Genomic DNA, 26,761 nt, shown 5'->3' with positions numbered 1-26,761 from the left:
GAAAATCTATAAAATTATTTATTTATATATGCAGAAATTTATTTATGAAATATAGGTTTTAGTTTGTTGTGGAAACATGTTTACCAACATGCAATGTCTTGCATACCTAACTAGCTATATACTCAAGTTTTGAATGTTCACTGTCATGGGAGGTCCAAATAACTACCTAGCTTTTTTTTTATTTAAAATGATAGAATGCCTTGAAAAATCTTTTGTGCAGCTAGCTACATTAAAGTAATATATTTAGCTTTTGTACTTTATCACTTAATTATTTAATAACAAATGCGCCCTGGAGTGCTGGCATGGTACTGGCTAGGTAGCTTAAAATCACAAAATAAATATTATCCAGATGTGATCATCCCTCATCATCAGACACCGGAACGGCGTTTCTGTTCTTTACTTCTCATTGTGGGGTACCTCAAATTTTTGTATATATGTGGGCGTTTGCAGCTTATTGACACCCTCTTATTTTGAATATTCTCAGAAATAATAGACCAAAAGAAATTACATCACAGTTTCTTGTCCACCGCCCACGTGTGTTTGAGAACTACCCACAAAAAAGTTCGTTATTTTTTAAATTATTTGTGTAAGAATTACTATTTTATTCACGATAAACCATTTGTCAGTCATTTTATTCCTCCAAAAAGAATTCTATCCAAGGTGCTTTTCTATTTGTGCTAAATTTAATAATTGACATGATTCAGAATAGTTTTTAAAAGGGTCTGATTGCAAAATATGATTGCCAAAGTTCAGCACTTGTAATATTTTTGTATTTGTGTACTCAGCTTCTAAAACACAGACAAGAGACATTATAATTTCCCCTGGGTGATTACATTAATGTTGGTTGAAAAAAAAACCTGAATGATGAGAAGCATGTGTTTTTGAATGGGCATAGGACAATAAACTTATTTAATTTCCCTTGGCCTTGCATCAATCAAATTCTGAAGAAATTAACACTTTTAAAATAATTTTGTCAAATTTGGAAATTGTTGGTATGGTTGGAACTTTGCATATAAAATTAGTAAAGTTGCCGGATTGTTTAGTTTTTTTCTTTTATACTTTTTCGAATTAGCCTTAATTATTTATGAGATTAAAAACAGCGCTTTCAATTCCATTGACTTGGCTATCCCTTAAAGGCACTGGAAGCTTCACTATATGAAAATGTTTTTTCTTTTCTTTTAGATTGTGTACAATGGGGGTGAGTGATGTAATCTTTCAATGCGTGCGATGAAAAGAAAGCGTAACCGTTATTGTTTTTTCTGCCAAAAATTTATTTAATAAATCTTGATAAAGTTAAAAAACTATTTTGATTTGTTTGTTTTTGTTTTAATTGTTTTCCGTGAGTTTTCGAAATTCGTTCCAGCAGATTCTGTGGCTTCTACTGCCGGTATTTTTACGTGAAAAAAATACTGTTTTGTTGTGAGGTCATTTACGAAATCGTTAACGTTAGGACCAACTTCTGCGGGTTGTACAACTCGATGTATCACATATCTTTCGGAATACTGCTAAAAGTGTAATTTTGTATTGTGCTCTTTACTTTTATCATTCTGTGGGAAAAGGCGGTACAAAATTTTAACACGCGTTATTCGTTTTTGTTAGTTTCGCGTAATCTAATTTTCTCGCACATTTTAAAAAGAATATCCCACGGACATTAAATACTCGCGCAGTCTATTCGCAAAAAAAGCGAGTTAATTATCTTTAATTATCTTTAAGCCGATAAGAATCCTAACAGTGCAACAAATTGTTTTATTATCCAATGAACATTACTTTATTTTAAAGTTTATAATCGAAAGTTAAAGCTCGTGCAGTGTAGCATAATGAAGATCGCCTTATAATGCGCCATCTTTGATGTTATTAACGTCATTTCGCTCTGTACAATTTTGCAAGCACGTAGAGCTAATTATTCATGAATTTTAATTTAGAGGAATTGTTGAGGCTGAATATTTTTGGTGTAAGATTTATAACTATTAAATCGTGACAATGTGTCATAAAAGAAAAAATAAGAATATGTAATCTGAAAATAAACTTTCCTAACTGATTATGTAAAAAAAATTTGCTGCCACCTTTAAAGATATTTTCCAGGCTGTTTTTCAGAGAAAAAGAGAAAATAGATAAATTTTCAGCCTTGCCGTTGTTCTTATTTTGCTTTTATTGTTCATCAATTTTCAAGATTATTATTTTTCTTTTAAATTTGTTCCTATAGAGAAATGAAGTTTATGTAAGTTAATTTAGCTATGATTTACAGTTACAATAATAATCAAAAATTGAATTTTAAAATTTTAGAATATACAATGATTTTGTTCCCCCAGTCCTCTTCAAAGTTCAGCACTTTTTCAGATTATTGCTAATGGCGGAAATCTTCAAGCCACAGGGCTTCTTGTTATATATTTGATTACTAAGTAAGTAAGTTTAAACGGATGGGAGATTCCATCCTAGCTAATCCTTCCCTACTACTGAAACTATGTTACGAAATATTTCAATTAATTTCAAGCTACTGTGTAACAAGGAATCCTTCACGAGTAGATTCTGGAAATCTTAGAGATCTATCTTCTATATTATCTGCTCCTAAATATCTCGGATTAACAGAAGTAATTAAATGATAAACACGAAGTAACATAAAGTTGTCTGAAAGCTGGAAACTCATGTGGTTGTTAATGCATGGTTCCATGAGCCCTTTTGAAAGATTATGAATTGATAATTGTTGATAACTGATGTTGTGTCAACTTTCTTTGCATAAATTTAATTTTTCGCTGAATTTTAAAGAAGATTGAAGACGAACTGCAAATATAGTAAATTGTAAAATAAATAAGGCAAAAAATGCGGAATTTAAAAAGATTTTAAGGGGTGAGAAGAACGTAATTAGCAGAATAAGAAGCAGTCTTTACAATCGATGGATTTTGTACTGCAGCTCTTATTAATAACTCAAAACAATCCACACAAGTCCAGTTCAGTTTGCAGGACTGTTTAGTACGTGTCTTAATATACAGTATGGTGTTCGCTTTACTAATTTCAAATAATAGTTTTTTAATATCGTAAATTTTCAAAACAGATCTAAATTATCATTGATATTTTTTATTTAAACGTATCAGGTCTTTATCCACCTATTCTCAAAAAGTGTGCACAATTTCTATTTTTTTAACAAATACTGCAAAGCTAGATTATGTTCTATTTTAAAATCTGTAACGTTCTTTCATGAGACATTACATGATGGTAATAAGTCTAGTATCTTCTTCGCTTTGAAGATTACCGCGATTATTACCACTCCCCCAAAACAATTATTCTACTGGACAATAGACGCAGAAGTAATTGGCGCTCTAACAGCCTTGTGAATTCAAATCCCTTTTGATGACCATTACACAAATGCTAATTCGCAATTATTTCCACCACAAAAGAAATCATAAACATATGAAAACACATAGTATAGAGTAAGAAGTCTATCGCATGAGGAATATCAGTGTGGTGTTCCAAGATCTCATCTTCATTAAAAAAGATCTTACAAACAAACCGGCTACTACAAGAGAAATTCATGTTAAAGCGAACTGATTCCTGCCCGGAACGGAGACCGTACGGCTAACCGGACTAACGTAATAAGCTTCTTATAGACACTCAGAAGATCATTAAAAGTCAAAGAAAACTTAAGAAAAAGTTTCAAGTCCCGAATAAAACGTTTTTTTTATGGATCGGATAGTTGATGCAATAAACAGGTAGAAAAGAGGACAAAAAATTAACAAAAAAATTATTATAACAATGAAAAAAGCACGCCCACAACGCACTCTTATCTCATTTGGTTAATTTATCACATGATCCTTTTGGATCAATCAAAAAGATGAACAAGAAAATTTGTAAATAAGATTTCATAAATATAATAATTGATATTTTTAGTGAGACTTTTACATGGACCCGAAATGAGATTTCAAACCACTATGAAATATCATATCGGTGTGGTGCAAACTGCGCATGCGCTTCAATTTTATAGACATAAGCAATAGCTTTGTAACAAATGCAATAGTATTTTCATTGTGAACAAATCCTGTTTACATAAATTTTTTCAAGACAAAGTAAAATTTCATTTCGGTGTGAAAACTTGAAAAATAGACTCTTTACCCAAGAAACTTTTGAACTAGATTTTGCTAACTACTTTTTTTTCTTAAGAGCAAATTTTTATTATTTCTTTAATTAATTTCTTTGGTCGTTTTTTTGTTTTCGTTTTTTTCTAATTATGTTTTTGCTTGTACTAATCCGTGTGCATGCACAATGTTTTTGAAGCCACAAAAAACATTACATTACACCTGAACTTTTTTTATTCTTTAGTTCATAACTTTTCACAAATACTCCTTGAATCAGATATTTTTACGTAATGTTACTTAGGCAGCCTTAACATAAAGTTTTATTTTAGTGTCTTTGTAAGTCTTTTATATATGTTTATATAACTTCAAGCAAATTAAACTCATTTCGGTGTTGTAATTGTATTTCACCCTCAAGATATTGATAAAGGTACGATTTACCCGAAGTGAAACTGCTATAGAGCTTTCCTGAATTTCTTAATTATGTCAAACTTAATTAAAGAGGTCTATACTAAAAATGATTCTTATCCCTAAGTTCCTTATTAAAAGGTAAAACAAAATACTAGTTTTGTAAATATTTCTGTTCGTTAAGTGCCTCAACTACGACCTGAAAGTTCCAGTCAAACCCTTTATATAGACAAGCTTTCTAAGAATGCCTCGTTTTTAAAATAATTATTTTTTTAAATTAAAATAAAATCTAACCAGAATACTATGTTGCTCTAAAAACTTTAGTTTTCTCATGATAATTTGATATTCTATCTGAATATCCTTATTTAAAGAGCATAGAACCATGGGTGTGCATGTGTAAAAGTTACACCGGATATAAAGAACTACATGGAAACACAAGGAAATTTCATTCCGGTTTAAAATCTTATTTTTGGTAAACTTTATGTCGGCTGCATGTTAAGGCCGTGTTAGCGATAAAATAGAACTTGTTATGCCTCAAAATAGAGCGTCGAGATCACCTAAAAAGTTGTTTTGATTAAAACTGTTTAATATTATATCGACGGTTACTAAATCGGAATGATTAACGTAACAAAACTCTAGTGTATTCTTACTCTTTGAAAATGTCGGATAATTACGCTGACAATATGTTTTTATATATCTTGTTATTTGCAATATTAGTTTGATGTTGATTAAATTTACGAATTTAATAAGGGCTTTCACTCTTAGCCTATTATAGTGACAAAGGCAACCACAGGGGACGTCAGCTTTATTACTGTTTCACAACAATTCTTATACTTTTACAGCTTCGCCAAGCTTCATTAAACATAACACGCCCTTCATGTGTATATAAGCAGTTCGCTTACGGGAATATGTCAGTGAAAACATTATTTTGTTTTTGTGAGAACCACTATATGAAAAGGTTTGTTTATTACAAATTATTTTGGGAAAACAAAGATTGTGGTAACTTTTAAACTACGACAACTATAACAATGGATGGCACATTTTTCTTTTTAGATGAAGGTAATACTCCTTTTGGCGATGTTGGCAAGTGCGTGTATTCTCTGCAAAGGGGGTAAGTAAAAGCAGTTTAAACTTATTTAGCAGGATTTTCTTTTGCAACATCTGCTGCCTATACAATATTTCAGAGGACTTCACATTTAAAATACTATGTTAATAATATCTCTGTGAGTAAATATAGCTGAAATGTTTTGACTTGACGATAATTTCTCCTTAGATCCTCGCTATAGAAGAGCATACAATAATGGTTACGCAGATGCTCAAGCTCATGCCGAAAATGCTCCTGCTCCATGTATCCTTTGCAAGGGAGGTAAGTAAAAGCATCACTATCTTATCTAAGGATTCTGCATTTTTAAGGAACATTTGAAGGGTAAAACGTATAACCCATCATCACTTCTATCGCTCTCCAAGTAAATATAATATAGATATTTTCCTAATCCTACATTTTTATCATTAGATCCTACCTATCAGAAGGCATTCAATGCAGGTTACGCCGATGCTGCTTGTATCCTCTGCAAAGGCGGTAAGCAAAATCCTCTTTTATCTAGGATTTCTCTTTGTTTAGCAACCTTAGAGGATTTCGCGAATTTAAAAGAATGTGTTCGTTATTTGCGCAAATATTATCAAAATGTAACTTCATGCTGCACTTTTTTTCTTAGATCCTATGTACAGAGAAGGATACATTGCAGGCTATAGTGATTCACAAGCAAGTATCGAAGATACTCCAACACGCCGCAATGCCCGTAATTTTTAAATTTCAGTTTTGTTTTTAATAACTTCTTACAGCGTATTTTGTGTCTGGATTAAACAAGAAATTTACTGCTCTTTCAAAGTATCGATTATTTTGTTTAGTGTTAGAAGATTCGGGAGCTTATGGCAATCCAGTTAGAATTTGTTACACAAGTTGGAAGGATTGCAGTGGATGCCGAGGCTACTTAGATACCTGTTGTTCAGACAAGAACTGTGGCGGTGGACGAAGATGCAAACAAGGCTTAAGTGTGTACAGCTGCGACAATTAACATGTTTTTACGAGAATACGCAGAAAGACAGCTAAATGTTTTCTTTGTCCTTTTTTTACTCTAACTGAACCTACCCTTGACAATAACTCGCGCGGTTTTATGACTAAAAAGCGATGTTATTCAACTATTAGTTTCGTATTTCTGTAGCTGAACCGTATTTATGTTAACATAAAGTTTATAAGCACGATAAAATCCAAACAGATGTCCAATAATAGAAAAAACAAAAACAACGAAGTAAAGCAACACAGCCTTAATTCCATAGCGTAGCAAATAATTGAGTTTGTGTTTTAGAGAATTGATTCTTTTTTTGTCCTGCTGTGAAGTTGTTTGCTATTTCTAACTTGCGATAAGTGGTGAAACGCGCAATTTTAAAGAGAAAATGTAAGGTAGCTTTTTAATTTAAGCCGATGTGACAACGAGGAGTCAGATATTTAGGGCAGAAATGTTAAAAAATGGCAATTTGGTTTAGAATCATTAATGCTAATCGTTACCCGGATGGCATTATTTCAAATTTCATTTGAGCAGATACGTTAAAAAGTTCGATTTTAACGCCCCTTAACCTACGCTTCGAAAACAACAGTACTTCCAGTTTGCGAGTTGATACTTTTTGCAAATTTGCAAAATGGCCTATGTGGTGCCATTGTCTCAATATTTTGGAGAGAAATTAATATAAAAGTAAAAATGTCTGGTGCCTGGGGACCAAATTCAACTTGTACTCTATCTCAAAATGCATGTAATGTTATGGTGTTTTTTTAGTTATTGACACTGTCTTTAATACACTGGTCATATTAAAGCCAAATTTCCACCTAAAATGGACTAGAACGAACAAAAACAATGTTTTTATTCGATCGGCTCTTCTGCTGCTTATTTTTGTTTTGTTAATGGGAGGGGGGAGCGGGGTCCGCAAGTTAAAACGATTTCGTGCAAATTCTAAACGATCTTCCATCTTCCCGCCTAAATTTCAGATCATTGAGACCCTTGCCGGGTCGTATTAAATTTACTTTTGATTCCTAAGAGATATAATTTCTGGTTGAGGGGAACATTTGATTCCATTTTTTTATTTCGTTTTTGTGTGGAAATTAACCTTAATCATCGTATTCTGTGCGTTTAAAATGGTAGCACGCATCTTTATTTCGGATTGTGTAATGGATGCGCTAATTAGTTGATTTTTCGTCAGGCTAACGATTACTCTATATCAATAATACTATGTGTTTTCCCAATCGCTCGTAAATTGTATAACAGTAGCGAAGCAGCAACAGACAGACAGACAGACACACAGACACTATTTAAACAGAGCAGTAAAAAAGGAATGTTTCACAAGGCTAAAAATATATATTAATAGTACTATGAACAATAATATTATACAACAAAATTTACAACATGACAAATTTTAGTAGCAACACGAAACTATTTTCGCACAAAAGCTTTTTATTTTTAACACATTAAATGTCAACTTTTTTTGCGAATGGACCATTTTGCAATGAATAACGCTTTTAAAGTGCGTTTATTGAGAAAAAGCAAAAAAAAAAAATTTTTTTTAACAAATGTCGAATAAGTTAATTCTAGTAATTTTACGAAGATTTATTTTTGCGAATTAACATTTCTAGGAATTTCAGCGCAGACAAATTTTCACTAATGGAGGTAAAATTCGAGAAAATCGCGAAAATTAATCAACTCAATGTATAAAGAAAATTTTTTCCGAATAAGTAAACATTTTGGACCTTGAAAAAGTGCATTCTATAGCGCTTTTCACTCACATTTCCTCTATAAAACCTCAGTTTTGAGTTTGGAATAAATACACGAAGACTAAAATTTGCAAGCTTAATTAAATGGTAGCGCTTTGGACATATTTTTGTTGCAATTTTGTCTCATCTAAAATTCTTGCTTTTAACGTATCTTTGCAATACAGATAAATAGGAGAAAAAACATGTTCAAGTATGCTATCACACGTTTTTTGTACCGCTACCATTTTTCAAATACTCTTATTAAAAAAATTTTACCCATGCTTATTGCTTACCTCCCACTTTACAACAAATAGTAAGATAAGTTGTTTAGAAATTTGCATATCTTTTTGAAATCTTGATCGGTTCTTAATGTTTTGGACGACTAATTATGCATGACATCATTAATTTGTCCTGAGTAAGGTGTTGTAATTAACAATTTTACTGAGGCGAAATAAATGCTTAGTTTAGCGACCTACAAATTTTGCATGAATTTTTATATTTAATAATTATAATTATAATTAATAACAGTTATTATTTGTTTTAGAGCTCCTTGATGATGTCATAATTTCAAATAATTAGCAAAGTTATAATTAGCATTAGTTACGAAGCCCCGTAACCAGAAAATCAGTTAAGATTTTTCAAATAATTATAAACCTTTTTAGACAACTTTTAAAGCTTTTTCATATAAAATCAATTTGTTTTTAAGTTGGAGGTAAGCTTTTATATTATTCGTGTTCTGCCCTTCCCACAAGAACCACTAAATCCACAATTTTTAGCAAATTAATAATGACACATTTTTACAAAGCCTTCCAACAATATCTAACTAGTATCACCAACAACTTCTACCTCTTCTTCCACGCCAAACCCCAATATCTCAGATGCAAATAAACGGGCGGAGACTTTCTCTGGCAATATATCATCTAACCCTCTCTCCTGTGCGCTCATTCCATCATTATTATCGTCATCACTTGATCCTTGTAACAAATGAGTGATATGCTCAGCAAGCTCAGTTTCTGTTAAATGTTCGCCTATGAAAAGGAAAAAATATGTGAATTTAACATCGATATATTAGTTTAAAAAACCACAGCAACGGAGTAAATACAAAACAACCATAATCATAGATTATACCTCAACATTTAATATTTTTATTTTCAGGGAATCGGGATAATAGGCATATATAACAAAGTTGTAGGAAAACTCTGCCATGTTAAACGAAAAACCATAGTATGAGATAAAAAACGATTATGCAGTAATTCCCGATGTGCTAAGTGGAAGGCTTTTCCCGATATTCTAGTTGGCCTCGAGATTTTTCTATAAGGCTTTCAAGCATACAGACACGAGAAAACCCCTTGTTCCCAAATCCCTTTGTAGCAAATCCCACATTTACCCTACAGGAAGGAATCACAACATAGTATCATAATTAGAAAGCAATGTTTTGAGAAATATCCAAGGTGTTTTTTTTTGAGAATGATGAATAGTTAAGGTCTTTAAGATCATCTAGCTCGATTTCTAAAAATTTAAGGTCTGCCCGACACTCTCCAACAAAATACTTGTGTTCTACAAAAAAAACATATGTTTGAACCCTCTTCTCAAATAAGCTATAGGTCTGTAGCCTTAATGCTGTAGCAGTAAGGCTAAAAAAAACAAGGTCTATGCTTTCGGTTAGAGAGGAATAAAACCATGAACGAAAAACGCAATAGATCCTTATAACAACCTTAGTAACACTAGCAATAACAACTGCAAGAATAGTAACAAAGGCGAAAAAAACGACAACAATAAACTACGTCTCACCTCGTTCTTGCAGTAGGTACAACAGTAGGCCACGATCAATTTTCACTTCTCCATCTTCTTCATCAACGTCACCAAGTGTCTGAAACGCCTGGATGAGTTCATAAGGGTTGAAACCAAATGCAGGACGATGATTAACGTACACTGAATTGAGAAGAGTAACTTGCACATCAAAGTGTGATCTGAGTATAAACTCGTTTTAATTCAAGACCAGACTGGGATCCTTAAGCTTGGTTTACACTAGGAATTTAAGTGTGTATAATAGCAGGCTTAACTTCTAAATATTCACACTAGGAAGATAATCATCCTCCTAAAAAACACACTGTTCTTCAATTAACCTCAGACTTGCTTGTCAACTGGTATTTTTAAAAATGGAAAAATTAAAACTTGAAGCTAACTATCTCTGTAAAAAGTGAAAATATGTCTGTTAAATACTAAAAACCTAAAAGATACATTTTCATAGAAATCAATAAACATACATTTAATAAAATCACCGAGATCAATTGCCTCCTTGTATTTTCCTGTCGACACATAATGAGAAAACTTCACTTCATTTATCATTTCTTCAATCTAAACAAAGAAAGGAAAAGTTAATACGTAAGATAGTACCACTTCGAACCCAGTTTTTTTTAAACGCAATATAATACACAGCAAGCAAATTAAAAAATAGGTATAAAATTTATAAATTTAAACTATAATTCTTTTCATACCAACACGTGTGGTGCGCTAAGAGAACTAAAAAAATCAAGTAAAGGTGATAGAAAATTCGATACGATTACATGGCAAGGAAGGCATGATGCTTGTCACGTGATATTTAAAAATCATGTCTCAAAGGATAACTGGCAGCAATAATTTGTGCTGACATCAGCATTACATATCAAAAGGTGAAGAAACATTTTGCTTATAATCGATTGCAGGAGTATAGAACTCTTCAGAAGGAAATGTTGTTGTGAGGAATGGATATGTGAGGTAGTTATAAAGTTTGCGTTGTGAAACTTCGTGCAAGTGGTAGAAATATGGAAAATACTTCAGGTGTTGCTTTGCAGTTGGAGAAGGCTGTTGAGGGTAAGGGAAAGCTTAACGAACATATCTTTTCGATTGTGGATGCGTAGACTTTTTTAATTCTTTTGTATCAAAATGTTTGTGACGGATTCGTGCACAACGTTATTTGTGGGACCGATGGGTGGACAGACTAAATTGGTTTGGGATTTGTTGTGCGGTGAATTTAGGAGACATTTTGACTATATTGTGGTCATGTGTTCTACTTTGAGGTAAAATATGATTTATTTTGAAAATAAGTGGTTGTGGACTGATTGTGTATTTTTGGTGGAACCTGGCGATAAATTGAGGTTCTTGGGTTACTTCGTAGGATAACATTATGGCTAATGAAAGGTTTGATAAAAGGAGACAATTGTTTCTCAATTAGAGTAATAGTGGTAGGTATAGATTTCATTATTCCTGGTTGTTGGATTCTTTTTTTTAATGCCCATCGACGTTCTGATGTTAAAATGATTGATAAGGAGACTAGTGTGATTGGGGATTGGGGATGAATTATTAAGAGGTTGAAAAAAACTAAGCACTCGTATACGTTTTGTTATTCTTGATAAAACTCGGATATGTAAAAAATGACTCTGTGAAGGTCACTGACTCTACGTGAGGGAGATTTTTATTCAGTAGATTATATTCTTCCTTGCCTAATATCATTCGTCCCTTGCAGACATCTGTATGTGGTATAGCATCTACATATGCATTTTTTGTGACCATAATTGTTTTACTTGTGATGAGACGAGTCTCGGTATTTATTTTATCCAACAATAGTGATCAGATATTGCATTCTTGTTGACGGCAAACCTTACGACATTGATAACTTCATCATATACAAATAAGTTTACTTTTTTCTCGTTATATTTCTCGAAATTTGTTATGTCTTCTATTGTTGCGGACCGTCGAAGTTCTGGTTGTTAAGGTAATGGGTTTTGATGGTCATTAAGATGTGACATTAACCTTTTGTGGTATTTCAATATAGGTTGATCTTCACAGCAGTTTAAAACATCAATTTCTACATCCATACCTATAATCCTAGACATTATCCAAACAGATCCATTTGAAAAACTACTTAGCTTTTATCTCTAGAGAATATCGCCTACTAATTCGTAGAAAATATTATCAAATGCACGGAAAGATAATGATATAAAATTTGTTGTGTTCGCATTGTGGCTTTATTTATTTATTTATATTTTTGTCAAATGTATTTTATTCAATTTTTTACTTGATGCAAACAGATATACAGAGCTAATACTAAAATCTCTAAAAGCCTTCCTCGTCAAGGACTTATTATTTTGGGTTATATTACACTTCCTGCTATTTCAGAAAGTTTGAAAGTCTTAGTTATTTTAACCTAACAGTTGACCCTCCCACCCGCGTAAAAAAGACTATGCATTTTATAGGAGTGATTCGCTATAACGTTTTTTTCCTGAATTAATTAGTGTCATTTAGTCAAACTCATCGCTTCGGGCATCACATTTAAACAGCATCCTTTTTTCTACGTTTTAGTAAAAAAAAACACATTCACTCCACTCACTTCTTGCTCTGTAGGATAATAACCAAGAGCTCGCATGATAAATGGAATCTCATCTAGTGGTACCTCGGTTGAAACACTTCTCTGCTCCATTGAATCAACACCTTCACTATAAATATCAAACGGAAATAAAACAAGTATATAGGAAACTCTTATACATGTATAAGAAGAACCCTTTGGCGTGCTAAAACATCCACCTAGTCAAAAACGTTTCTTTCACTGTCGGCTGCTAGAAACTACGATTGTTTTAATACATTTGGTTAAAAAGGAAGTTATCTATGTAATTTCGTTATGATAAGTTTCTCAGAAAAACAAAATAGGATAAATACACAGAAATCAACTTGATTTTCAAGATTCTTGATTATTTAACGATTGTTTTCATGTTCAATATTTTATTTATTATTTGGGTGAATGTTCTTTTAATTTCGTCAAAACCAAAAAATAACATTTATAAAGATAGTATAAAGGACAAAAAGAAAACAACGACTACGCATGTTCAGAGATGGTACTTAACAAGTGCTTATGAAAAACAAGTGTATTTCAAGACATACTTCTTCAGTTGCGCATAGTAAAAAAAATTTTCCAACTCTGCAAACAGCTCTCCTTCACGCCCACCTTCTAAAAGGCTGTAAAATGGTATCAATTCTTCTCCGCCAAGAACTGCGGTCGCTTCTAAGGCACTGCAAAGTAAAGAGATAAAAACTTCAACCGAGAAGGTACATGTTTAAACAGCAAAGATATTTGAAAACAAGATAAATGCTACTAGAGTTCTATGACGTGCTCTTATATGCATCCAACCTTGTATTCTTGTCCTTAATTACCGCATCTCTTCATTCAGAAGATCTTGTACATACCTTTTAAATAGGCTTCGGTTAAACAAAGTTAGGTATGTAGAAAGCCTTTTACTTAAATAAGCCGTTAAAATTACAAATGGGATGGATAATTAGCAACATTGTTTTATTAAAAAAGTCAGTCAACAAAATTATTCATTCAGATTCTCCTATTTGCTGTTAGATACAATAATTCCAATATTTTTTGTGTCTGTTGATTAAAAAAAAACAGGTGCAAGCATAATAATTTATTCCTCAATTCATAAAACATTAAAATCAACAATGAGTGCAATTATTTTCTGCAACAAAATTATTAATTATTGGCTGGTTTACTAAAACTCAGAATAGCAATAGCAAATACAAGTTTCCTTCTGTCTCAGCTAATAAAGCGACATGAAACGTTTGTTTTTACTTACTTAACATCGATTCTCCACATCAATACACTTGTATCTGCCCCACCCGCTGTAAAAAGGTATTTGCCATCTGAACTACATGCAATATTATGAACCTAAATATAACATAACGAAGTTATGTAAAGGGACTCCTTGAGTTCAGTATTTCTTATGATCTTAACTGTGTCTGTGAATGAAGAATTCGTACTTTTCCAGGATGTGCTATTAATGCCATTGATTTGTATGGATTACCATCCAAAGGTAAAATAATTAATCCAACCTGTTGGATAAAAAATCTTCAAATAAAAACTAAATTACAAGTACCGGTTCAGATTGATATGAACCAAAAAAATAACTCATTAGATAAAGACTTGAGTATAAGAGTCACCAAATACAGTTTATAAAGAGAGCACTTAATCTATTTGTTTAAAAGAAAAATGATACAAACGGAACTAGGAAAATGGTAAACCAGGAAACAAAATTGTTTAAAGATTTTTCACTCTCAATTTAATACAAACCTTGCACTTTAGCCTTTAACGGATTTAAACATTAAGACGTGAAAATTATCAAAACAAACTAAAATAAAGGGCAGTTAAATGAAACAAAGTAACATCCTACCATATCTATAGTTATATAAGCCATGTATCTGTGTGCACTATCACTGCTTTTTGGAAGTACAACTATTCTAATGTGAACAAAGAAATACATTATGATGACAAGTGAAATAATTCCAGCCAATGAAACTGTTTAACCTACTCTCAAAATAAAATCTCAACGAATTTTAAAAGCATTTTTAAAAATGTTCTTCTTGCATTTTACTAAGGAGATTTAAAGCAATCTTATCAGATATCGGACTACTAATAAGCGAATGGAATTAATTGCTAGTTAAAGATTGTAGAAGGAAGGAGAGAATGAATAGGGAAATGGAATAATAAAAAAATAGGGTTACCACTCTTTTTATAGTCACAATTGAGCTTTCATATTGTTCTACAGTAATGCAGAATATTTAGAGAAAATTTTCATGGTAATGTGATAAGTAAAGAATACATTTATAATGTACCAATATAGCATGTCTATCTTTCACCAATTTGAAAAAAAGAAAATTGATTAGATTTGTTGTTCGAAAATTTACATTTAGAGGAGAATTAAGATTCTTCAAAAAATAAGGAGAATTGTCGAGTCGTTTTAATTTTCGATTAGGAGTGTAAAAAAATCATCTGCATACTTGATCTATAGCATTTTACGACATTAAAAGATATTTTTGAAAATAACCTTATCAAGAAAACCAATACAATTCAGTTGTAAAGATTGTGATTACATACAGAAAAGAATAAAAGAGAAGATAAAAAAATAGAAAAAAAAAATAATTAAAAATGGACGTGCAGTTCAGTCTAATTTTTCATTACACGAGTTATCATGAAAGTGCTTACTTTTGCAATGGTGAACCATATGTTGGTGCAAGAAATGTATATCGACACATCTTTGTCGTTGAGTTGAATAACTTGAGTTTGTACTGGTAAAAAAAGAGATTTATTGAACCTTATCAACTAAAACATGATTTAATTTAACTACAAAGCCACGAAACGAAGAAGTTAAAGAAATAAAATAAAACAAAATCGCAAAGCGCTTATATCAATGTTTTTATTACATTCTGCACATTTTAAAATAAATGGATTATAACATCTGCCTTATCGGTGCAAAATACGTCGGTTAAAAGTGACGAATTTTTTTGCAGGCGACGACAATTTTAATCTGACAAATATTTTTTCTGGCTCGACAAATATTTTTATTTAACGAATTTCGTCCCCATGAACATAGAAGAAAACCCCGCAATTGAAAAAAGTGTTGACAAACTAGCATCAAATATGCAAGATACGGGGTTGTATTATAATTAAGGATAATTAACTGTGAATTAAAAAATAAAAGGATAAAATTAAAACAAAAATATTCAAAGACATCAATAGCATACTTGATCATTGGACAGAACCAAAAAATCTTCTTTTACCACAGATGGGTATGCAGCAAAACATATGGGAACTGCATTCTGTTCAACACGATCAGAACTCAATACCTTTAAATCATCAATGCAGCTATTTCGTAAATCATATTCAACCTAAAAGTGAAATTTTGCAAAAATCCAAAACTGATTGAAGATTTTAAAATTTTATACAAAACCTCAACACAGTGTTTTTTGGAAAGCAGTATGGTAAACAAACTTTCACATACAAGTTGCAAAAATAACCAAGCTATCAAGGTCATCTCAAAATTAGCTAGCAAATATTTTAACGAGAACGTATTTTTCAATTAGTTTTATAACCTTTTCTCTTTCTTTCAACCTACTAAATTGAAAAACAGCTCCTTCTTTGTAAAGTATTAAAGCGAACAAAATAACAAACTCACAAGCATTCGATCTTCACCAAGCGATAATAGGCGGACATTGTCTTCATCGAGTGCTTTGGTAAACATAACATCTAAATAAAATGAAACAGAAATAATACGAACTTCTTTTCTTTTTAACAGATCCAACAAACTCTTTTCGTCGATTTAAAAAGAATATTCTCGGAAGAAATACATTCGTTATTAGACCTTACTGAATATAATGCAACAAAAATACACAGGGACCGTTCAAAAACCATTTCGCGATGAGATACGCAGTAAGTAGCTTCAATAGCTACCAAATTGTTAAATTAATACTAATTCATTTTTTTTAAAAAAAAAAATCAGAAAAACGAAGAAAGCATCCATCACGAAAACAGACCAGCTCTAAATAAAGCAGGTTCAGTAATTTGCTAATCATGTAAGGTAAAATTTTTTAAAAGATAGAGATTTTATTCAGCAAACACTTTGGAAACACAGCATATAAATAACAATGGTAACAGAACAGAATACAAAATATTTTCCCTCTTAAAATCAGCAAAAATGAAAGAAAATTAGTATTACTGGAAAATTATGCGGTATAAAAATAGTTGTTTTAATATGAGATACTAGTTAATGAAAACTGACGGTTCAATATGCTAGTTTGTATCTTGCAGTGCAAAATCAAAATCAGTCAGATTCCGTTTAACTTGACTTTAATCTGAATTGAAAAATAAACTTTCCTACCGCAGAGAAAACCAAATTAAAAAGCATTTTAAAAGGCTCACAGCACTCAAGAAATAAAAAAGCCACATCCCCAAACTTTTTATGTAATTTTAGGATTGTCCGAACCATACTTGGAATCAAAGGTTGAAAAAAGGTCTATAAATTGAAACAAAGGGTTAATATTAAGGCAAAAGGTAAGCTTAATTTTTATGTTTATTCTGCTATGAACATATATGTTTTTTATTGCTTATATTGTTGAGGTACCATTTTATTAAAAGCTTCATAAATCAGTTAGCATGGTACCATTAGAAGGTCTTATCAATGATCTGTAAACCAAACAAATTATTGTAATTTTTCATATTAATCTGTAATTCTATAGGTAAAACATCTGTGTACAGACCTTTAATTTGCTTATAGTGAGCTCTGTGTTTGCCGAGATAATGCCAAGAGGAAGGCTTTCTTTTCAACCCACATGTAAACACCACAACACACCTGTCCATATCCTGAAATTCAAAATGGAGATATAAGGAAATAAAGAATTGAAATACAAACGACCAAAACAAGAAAAAGAATGCAATGGGTGTATTGCACATCATGAAACAAGAATTAAACATTTCTTCACAAGATATCTTTTTGTTTTTTTGCACCTCCAATCCCTCTCCCCCCCAAAAAAAATTGTTGATTGCTAGAAGCTACTTACAGCACAGGCAAGATATCTTGAATCATGTGAAAATACCAGTTTAATTATGGAGTCATGAGAAAATTTGAAGGATGCAACATCATCATCATGACCATCTATCTCGAGTGTAACAGAATCAAGTATTTCCACCCTTCCATCATCAAAACCAATTGCTGGAAGAGAAACAGTTCATTATTATCATTACTAAAACTGTCACACAATTTTAATTAAGGCAACGTTCCCACCAAAATAAATAAAATTTTGTTTTAATCACAAGACTTGGCATAGGGAAAACTATCTAGGGTTAAAGATTGCAAAATCGTCCCATTCATTTTTAAGGATGGTGAAAAATATTTCATATAAGATATTACGCAAAATTTCGTGAACGGTTAAATCTATTATATCAATACACTAACTATCTGTCTGTGACAAGCAAAGTCGATTATATTTTCTACAATTTCTTTAAATCTCCTTATGTTGTTAATTGGCTAGAACAAATCATGTGATAAAATAAAGCGATTTCATAGGCTGGGAATTTTATTGTATGATAATGTAAATTTACCGAGACAAGTTCTAAAACGACAGGAAATGTAATAGCTTTGTAATAAATTAATGCACGAATAAAGTCACGGGCAATTAACGCGATTATATTATTGTTGTCTATTCCATTTAAAAGTTTTAGTTGATCGTTGGTGTCTTTTTCTAAAATTGACAACAAATAATATTGTGATAAGGCGCATACAGAAAATTTAAATTTGGATTATTCTACGGGTTTTTTGTTTAAAACGTTTTATTTGCAACGTCAGCGAAATTAAACACAAATCATTTATGTTGAGAATCACAATAAACATTTTGAAGAAAATTCTTCAACGTGTTTAATAACTAGTCTATTATAATAATCAGTAACTGCGTCCATCTGTCAGACAGGCGAAGGCGATTTCATTGTTTACAATTTTCTACAACAACGACTAAAAAACATCCTCTGTATTTTCTGTAGATCTGTATTTTATAAAAGTTTTGTTTGCGTTTTCAATTAGTTGGAACAAATCATGTTACATAGCATAGAGCCATTTTATTAGCTAGCAATGCAACAAGTATGCTAATATAAATATGCCATGACGGGTTTAAAACCACATGAAATGTTGCAACTGCTTTTTCAAAAATAATTAATGTATAGGTAATGTCACGGGTAATTAAACATTGTTATTGTCTATTTATTTTGAAACTTTTTTTTGATAACAAATTTTTACTATATTTCCGATTGTATCTAAATTGCAGTTGTGAAAATATTAAAAATATTTACAAATATTAAATATTAATTATTTATACCAAAATTTACACCAATTTATACACTTAATAATAAAAATTCTATCCAACCAAGGAGGGTTAAAATAGGTAGCCATACCTAAATAATCACCAGTATCGTTGTATGTTAGACAGGTTATACGTACACAATCTCCACAAAGCTTCCGAAAATGAACCAAAGTCCTATAAAGATATATACAGAATTAAATATGTTTATTGTTATTAGAGGTGATATTAATGAAAAAACTCTCATTTAATTAGTGCAGTTGTTTGTCGACTTTTTGTCCTTATTTTGTCAACAATAGAGAAAAGAAGCAGAACAATGATAATGCCATCAAAATTTTATATTGCATTCCAAAACTACATTCATCATTCTGAGCTTAACGTCCGGTTTCTAAGCTTAGATGGTTGGACATGGTATATTAACGACCTTCCTCAATGTTAACTTAATAAAATGAATTCTAACCTAAATTATCGATACGTTGATTTCCTGTGAGCAAGAACGCACAAGATAAATGCAAAAAAAATGGTTGTTGTACATTGAGTAGAACAATATAATGGAAATATAAAGGTTGTGGCAGAAGACTTTTATAAATTCCAAAAATTTCAAGAGTGGTGAAATTTTTTCGTACAATATATTTTTGCAAAAAGACTAAATTTAGTTTAAAATGGTTGCTCAATTTTCCTAATTTAGCTTAGAAATGTCATGGAATTCGCGAAAATTAAATCTGCGAATAATTGATCTTGTTAAGATAAACAACGCCAATGTACAAAGCTCAAATGTATGTCGTTGAATTCACGAAAGTAAAAAAGATGATAGCGTCTTTTTCCCCTACTTGCTATGGCTGTGACATATAAACGCATACATACTTCGTTTCAAAGTCCAAAACTTGAAGCAATCCACCGAAACCACCAATAGCTATATAAGGCCTAATATAGAGTAAAAGATAAATTGTATTATGTTCAAATTTTCTGTATAAAAATTAAGTTGGTCATTAATACTTTTATAAAAGAAGATGGTCTGTTATAACATATAGAGAAACCAACTTCATAAGAATAAAAAGAAAATTTCTTACCCTTTCGGATGACACGCAATGGCATTAATGTCTTTATCATTTTCTCTTCGACTGAACTAAACCAAGTTTACAATATATTAGAAGCAAACAAAACAAGGAGGAAAAAACAAAGAAGAAAATCACATTGAATTAATAAAGATTTTGAATTGTATAAAAAATAAACACAATTTAACAAAAATTTTTTTTAATTATACAGATGTTGATCTAAGAAATTTTCGTTCCGTGTGGTGTGTGGTCTTAATTTTTTATGTTTTTTGAGGCTCTAGTAATGAGTTTCTTATCAACAATTTTTACAAATAGGACAATTGTTTGTGACAATTATGGTTGACAAACATTTCCTTAGAAATATATGTGACTTCTCCACAGGCAATTTACAAATTGTTTTTGAAAAGGTGATCATTCAACTAAATAGAGGGCAAAATAAGGGTTTTAGAGAAAATTGATTTTCATGGGTGTTTTGTCACCGTCTTATGAATATTTGCAGTTAATTATTTTACTGCAATCTTTTAACAAATGAGAACGCGATCGTTACTTTTTATTTTCTAAAAAACTCATTGAAAATAACTGCTTAAAGAGTGCTTAGACTCAGTATTTTAATTTCGTTACATATCTTTTATTCTCGTGGCAATTTAAAAGGATATTTCGCAGCTAGTTCGCCGTCGAATTCGCCCTTTACAATTTGTTTCACGGAAATCTGTTTTGTGAGATCACATTCACATTTTGAACATTTTTAAAACGTTAATGTACAAAGTTGGGTTAAATATTAAGCAGATTTAATTTTTTTGCAGAATTTTAGCGACTTAAGAGAGGAGCTATACGCTGTCATTGTTTCTGCACCAAAACCCTTATTACAACACATCTTTCAAACAATCTAGCCTGATTACAGGCCCACACAAGACACTTTTTATCACACAATAATATTGACATCTTCCCCAGAAATTGAACACCAAACTTTTATAACAATTATTTACTCTAGTATTTAAAGACCAAAAAACTGCCCCTTTAATTGTGAAAAATCCACATCCACTAAAAATTTTGTAATTACAAACATGTAAATAGAAAAAACCCACAAACAGGCCATCTCACATACAACAAGCTAAAAACATGGACGTAAACAAGATGTTTTAAAACAGACAAAAGTAAACAAATTTTTAATGCATACCTCAACAGTGCTGCCATCAGTTTTATAGTAGAGAAGGTTAGCCTTTGTTGTACTGACAGAAAAGTCATTCACAACAAAAGAAGATGCAGATAATGTGGAACTAGTTGGATATGCACCATTTTTAGAGAGGTCGTTATTGTTGTCTTTATCTTCTGGTGTGTAAGTGAAAGATATTGAGTTGATGACCCCTTGACAGCCTAACTTATCATACCTTAAAGAAATCAGTGTGAAAAAAATAATGCAGTGTAAAAATATTTTATTATAAATACATTTCCTTTATTATTTGCTAATTATTTTTCTGCCGTTTCTGGACCGACCTCAATTTCTTTTCAATCACAAAAAATTTGAGTAAGGATTTTTTAAATTAATTTATTTTCTTATTATTTAGCCAATAGCCAACCCAAAAACAGTTTAACTGCCAATACAAATTATTTTTGTTTTACAGTATAAGTATAGCAAAATGAAAATTGAAAAAAAAACGAGCTAGCCGCAACTGTGAATTTAGAGCGGCTACCAGAGTTCGATGTATATATTGATACCGTATTTATTTTCACTGAAGTGTTTGTTTAAGTTAGTACAGATGGTGCTGATGTTTGCTGTTGAGTGCTTAGTTTAAAAACCTCGATCAATCTTAACATCAAAAAGAAATATCTATGTATTATCCCTTATTAAATATACGTTTAACATTCATTTTTTGATTTGTGACTCACACCTTATGTTATCTCAACTTCTATAAAAATGTTTATTTTTTAAATTATACTATTTCAAAAGTATAAACAGATAAAATTTAAGAAGCCTCACACATACCAATAAATTAATTTTAAATCTGAATCAAAAAACTTGACATTTCCAGCAGCATCACCAGTAACAATAAAATTACTGATAAGTGTTAGCACTGTAATCGGTTTGTCTTGCAGTCTTACAATTTTGAATGCTTTTCTTTCGAAACACTTCTTTGGTGACTGCACAGTCCAGACTACAATGTTTCCACAACTTGTAGCCGTTAATGCTTCAGATGACTTCTGATGAAACACCGACTGACTGTAAGTACCAACGGTTTTATTAAAGTCCTGTCATGAGAATTATTTAAAACAGAAATAAATTTTTTAGAAATAAATATATTACATGAAAAAGAATGAGCTCTGCCAAAACTGAGACACTATCAGGAAAAAAACTCTTGAGAATGTTATTAATATTTTAGTGTATTGTATAGCAACTGTGACTTTCACTTTTGCCAGGAAAGAAGTGATATTGTATTCAAGTTTGTGCACTAAAAACACACTCACAGCTTTAAACTTCAAGCTTGACCTATTTTGAAAATGTGTATTCGTGGCTGTTCTAGCACACAGTAATCATTTTAATAAAGCCGTACTCTATCTGTCTGTCCGCAAGAAACACGTCGTACTGCAGGCACATGAAATACTGCATAATTTTAGCATGGGCGAGCCCATGGATTAATGACTGGTAGTAAATTTACATATTTACTAAGAACTGTCTCACCTCATCATTTAACTTTGGTGCATGAAATTTAATGTCTCCGTTAGCATCCTAATGAAAGTATAAAGGTACATTAAATGTGAAACTAACATTTAGAAATGTGTGCAATTTCTTCTCATTAAAATCATTAGAATCGAATATAAAGTATGCATTATATTTCGTAAAATTGAAATTCCAAACATTTTATAAAATTCACTAATTTCGCAATTAGTTTTAAGGGTATTTAGAAGAATTTTAAATGCTTTTGATGAAGTTTTCCAATTGGTGGGAAAAACATCTAAAAAATTAATGAAAGTGTAACTTAGAATTACAACAAGTAAAAAATAGCAAAAAAAAAATAAACAAGATGCAGAAAATATTTTTATACTTATTCTAAATTATAAAAATTGAGTATGATAAAAAATTTAGGGGATTTTTAGGAGTTTACACAAAAAAATTTAAAAACTTTCAGATTATTTAGGATTATTTAACATTTTATTTTTTAGGATTTTTTAGATTTTTTTGAAGATCATCTCTGGTCATCCATTTATTAGCATTTTGAATTGAAAAAAAATCGGTTCAAAAAATACTTATTAAATAGAAACAACATAAGGAGCGCATTTAGAATTTTATAACCTCATTAAAATTAATATTCAAAGCTTTTAATATTATCAACTAATAGTAAAAATGATAACAATTTACCAAATTGTAAATTCATAAACTTAGAAATTACAAATTGCTTAAATTCTGGTTATTCTTATAGAAATTTTAAGATTCAGAAAAAGACTAACTGTGTTTTCTTACCCATTTAAAAAAAATGACTTGATTTCCATTATTTGTGACTAATTGAAAAGCATCTTTTGAATTAAATATGACGTACGTCTAAAAAAATAACAATGACAGATAAATATTGATGGATAATAAAAAATATATATTTAAAAAAATTGTTTTCTTCGCCATAGGAATTATTATATAAAAAAGAACATATAAAATATACAATAAAATATACGAAGCTTTTCGTAATTAAAACTTTACATCTTCAGAGAAGTAATACTATATTATATTAAAAAAATTATATTTAAAAAAATATTGTAATCAAAACATTGTATGGCAGTTTAACTTATACTATGCAAGACGGATACAATTTGGATACTTTACTGTCCTGCTTCGTCATATTCCCACGTATAGCGTCGATATTATTTTATTTTATTTTAGTGATAAATAACTACTACCTTAATCTATATTATAACACCCATACCTCTGTCTGTCAAGCTAAAAAATAAGTGCAGTAACAAGACCTTGTACTAGATTCTTGAATTGCTGACAAAAAATATTACCTGTAAGCCAAATTTTTCATCAATTGTTATGGAGACAACTGGGACATCTGATTCCTTTGTCCAATCCCACAGTGATAAAATCTATGAAGAATAAAAACCAACGATTATCTCTATATTAATAATACCCATATTCTGTCAAGAATATGGGTATTATTAAGAAAAGAAAAAAAGAAGAAAAGAAGAAAAATCTAGCTACGGTAACACGAAAAGCAATATATGAAGGATGGGAAACCTTTGAATTTATCCACAGGCTATTGACTAGTTATGAACTGTTATAGGAAAAAAGTGCTTAGAACAAGATTGGAAGTATAACCTACTTTTAGTGATTTAAACCACTTATTGAGAATTAAGTTCATTTAGAATGTTAAGTTTACCTGAGGACATGTGCAACTTAGTGTGGCAATAAACTTTGCACAAGATGAAAATGCCATTTTCGATATACCAACAACATCTACATCAAAGATTGTCTTGATGGGAATACTAAACGTTAACAAGTCTGAGTTATTAACTTAATTTGAAGCATTATTAAAAAGAGATTTTGCTGGTGGGTAGATTTTTACCAGCAAAATCTCACTCTTGACAGGTAAGCATGATAGGTAAAAGGTTAAATTTGTTATCGAAAGTTATGAAAAACATTTAAATAGGGTTAATAAAAAGTATTACCAAAAATTTCATAGGTTTTATAAAAAAATATCAACCTAGCTTCTGTATCCCAGATAATTAGCATACACTCATCTCCAATTTCTGACGTTGCTAGCCATCTTTTATCTTGACTCACACAAGTGCAGGATATTGCATTGCACTATAATAATTAGAAATTGATGTAAAAGAGAATAACAATTGGCTAATGTGCATCTCTTCTTATTTTTATTGCTGCTTAAGGTGAATTTGATTGTGTATGTATCACCCCTTTCCGTCCAATTTGTCAAATTTGAAAATTCAAAAATTGGACATGTTTACCTTTTTGATTTTTTGGTAAGAAAAAAGTTAACGAATCAGTTATTTTAAAATTATATCGAAATATAGTAACACATTACACTCTTCAAAACAAAATTTAAATCTGAAAAGGGTTGATACAAAATTAAATTTTTCACATTTAATAAATTAAATTCAACAAAATAAATTATGAATTCCCTCATTAATTTTCAGCACTAATTTTGAACTCAGCAAATTAAATTCTAAGAGAAGGCAAAATTATAATTTTGATAATCCACTGAAATTAAGGTGGCAGTAACCCGTTTAAAAATCGTTTTTTCAGACTATATATCCATATCTTTTCCATTATAACACACTTGTCATGATTTTATAGCTATAATACTATTATCTTTCACAAAAATGTATACATAACACACCGCCTGGAAAATTTAAATGTTTGAATTGCTTAAAAATAATTTATAACATAAATTCTAGGTATGCAAGTCAGATAAAGCCTAAATATAACTGATTTGTCAAAAGACTGTTGTTTAAATGAGAACACAAATTAAAAATTATATTTGAAATTTACTTTGAAAACTTACATGGCCCTGGTAAAGGATTTCCTCGTTGTTTTTAAAATCATACAACACTCCAGTATGTGAAGTAGCATAAAAAAGTGCCTACAAATTGAAGGTAAAAAAGAGATCAGAAAAAACATACATAACATATAAAATTCGAGAATAAGTTTTATGGCACTATTGCTCTTATATTAGCTCCACCATTAGCTCTTATACTAGATCCAGCATTATAATTCTTTGAAACATAATATAATTCTAAAAAAGAAGAGATACTTAGATGAAGAGCAATAAATACTGTTGTGTGATATTTTGATCATGATTTTTAAAAGACCAGGTGATTAAAATTGTTTATTCTGTCCTTAATTTGTTTGTTATTTTTTCTCTTTTTTTTACTTCCTCAAAACCTTTTTTATATCTATAGAAGCATCCTTTTAGTGCAGTATGACATCATTTTTTGAAGTAAGTCTTTTACTTCCCCACTATTTAAACACAAGTTTCAGATATGTATGTCGCTTTTTTTTTCAATCACAATTTAAAATGGTAGGTAAGAACAGCTACAAAAGAGTAACCTTCCATAATCAATTATATTACTACTGTTTTTTCATTAAATGGACTTCTGGGTAGGAATTTGGCTATATTTTAGCACTTTATGGTTCCTACCTACTACAAGATAAAATATGAAAAAGACATACCTTTCTTTTAGAATTTGACAAATTTAGAACTGGTATATCCTTATTTATTCCAAAGGACCAAGCAAGATTCTACAAAAACAGTAAACAAAATGAAAAAGCATTATATATCAGCAATGATACGAAGAGATCAAAAAGTCGAAAACATTCTAAAAAGTAAAGGATACAACCATATCACAAGATTGCAGTTATTAAAACTTACCAATGCTGTTGCCACATGAACCTCTTTCTTTCCGTTGTCATTTGAATCATCTCCTGATTGATCCACAAAGTTTTTGTCCATTCTAGAGTATTTTAAACTTTATTTTTTTGCATATCTCTATATCTAAAAAAAAAAATTATAATTTTTTTTTATCAAATGTGACAATTTACCATGAATGAAGAATCAACTGCAAGTGGTCTTATATTACCACTCTCTTTAAAACACCAAAAATTAAAAAAAAACCTTTTTTAAAATTTCGAGCTGTTAGTTTGAGTATGTCTTACTTTAAGAGTTTTCTAAAAGTTGATTGTCTCTCATGCTCCTAAAAAATTGGTAGGCTGTTTAGTGCCGTGATCAAAAGCCATAGAAATTTTTTTGCCGAAGCGAACTCGCATTCCGTAG

At 30.8% G+C, this 26,761-nt stretch overlaps 2 protein-coding genes across 2 annotated transcripts; one reads left to right on the top strand and one right to left on the bottom strand.

Moving 5' to 3' along the window:
* The first annotated feature begins 5,368 nt into the window (after positions 1-5,368).
* Positions 5,369-6,583, top strand: LOC130623696 (uncharacterized). The gene is made up of 6 exons (XM_057439208.1): positions 5,369-5,430; positions 5,526-5,583; positions 5,746-5,838; positions 5,986-6,051; positions 6,188-6,271; positions 6,381-6,583. The coding sequence occupies exons 2-6, from the start codon at positions 5,526-5,528 to the stop codon at positions 6,545-6,547; spliced, it is 468 nt and encodes a 155-aa protein (XP_057295191.1). The 5' UTR covers positions 5,369-5,430; the 3' UTR covers positions 6,548-6,583.
* Positions 6,584-7,638: 1,055 nt separating this feature from the next.
* On the bottom strand, positions 7,639-26,507 carry LOC130623695 (cilia- and flagella-associated protein 251-like). The gene is made up of 26 exons (XM_057439207.1): positions 26,360-26,507; positions 26,161-26,229; positions 25,493-25,570; positions 24,674-24,777; positions 24,350-24,455; positions 23,976-24,056; positions 23,443-23,520; positions 22,663-22,710; positions 21,970-22,232; positions 21,163-21,373; positions 20,001-20,056; positions 19,795-19,854; positions 19,025-19,107; positions 17,641-17,792; positions 17,341-17,443; positions 16,260-16,330; positions 15,829-15,972; positions 15,290-15,372; positions 14,478-14,544; positions 14,068-14,139; positions 13,884-13,975; positions 13,189-13,317; positions 12,641-12,746; positions 10,539-10,629; positions 10,063-10,203; positions 7,639-9,299 (listed from the first exon to the last, which is right to left on the bottom strand). The coding sequence occupies exons 1-26, from the start codon at positions 26,438-26,440 to the stop codon at positions 9,091-9,093; spliced, it is 2,778 nt and encodes a 925-aa protein (XP_057295190.1). The 5' UTR covers positions 26,441-26,507; the 3' UTR covers positions 7,639-9,090.
* Between the last annotated feature and the right edge of the window lie 254 nt (positions 26,508-26,761).

This window comes from Hydractinia symbiolongicarpus, chromosome 13 (genome assembly GCF_029227915.1).
Source record: "Hydractinia symbiolongicarpus strain clone_291-10 chromosome 13, HSymV2.1, whole genome shotgun sequence".
In the NCBI taxonomy this organism is placed as follows: Eukaryota; Metazoa; Cnidaria; class Hydrozoa; order Anthoathecata; family Hydractiniidae; genus Hydractinia; species Hydractinia symbiolongicarpus.
Note: the sequence above shows the minus strand (reverse complement) of the source record. Positions and strands in the feature narration are given on the sequence as shown.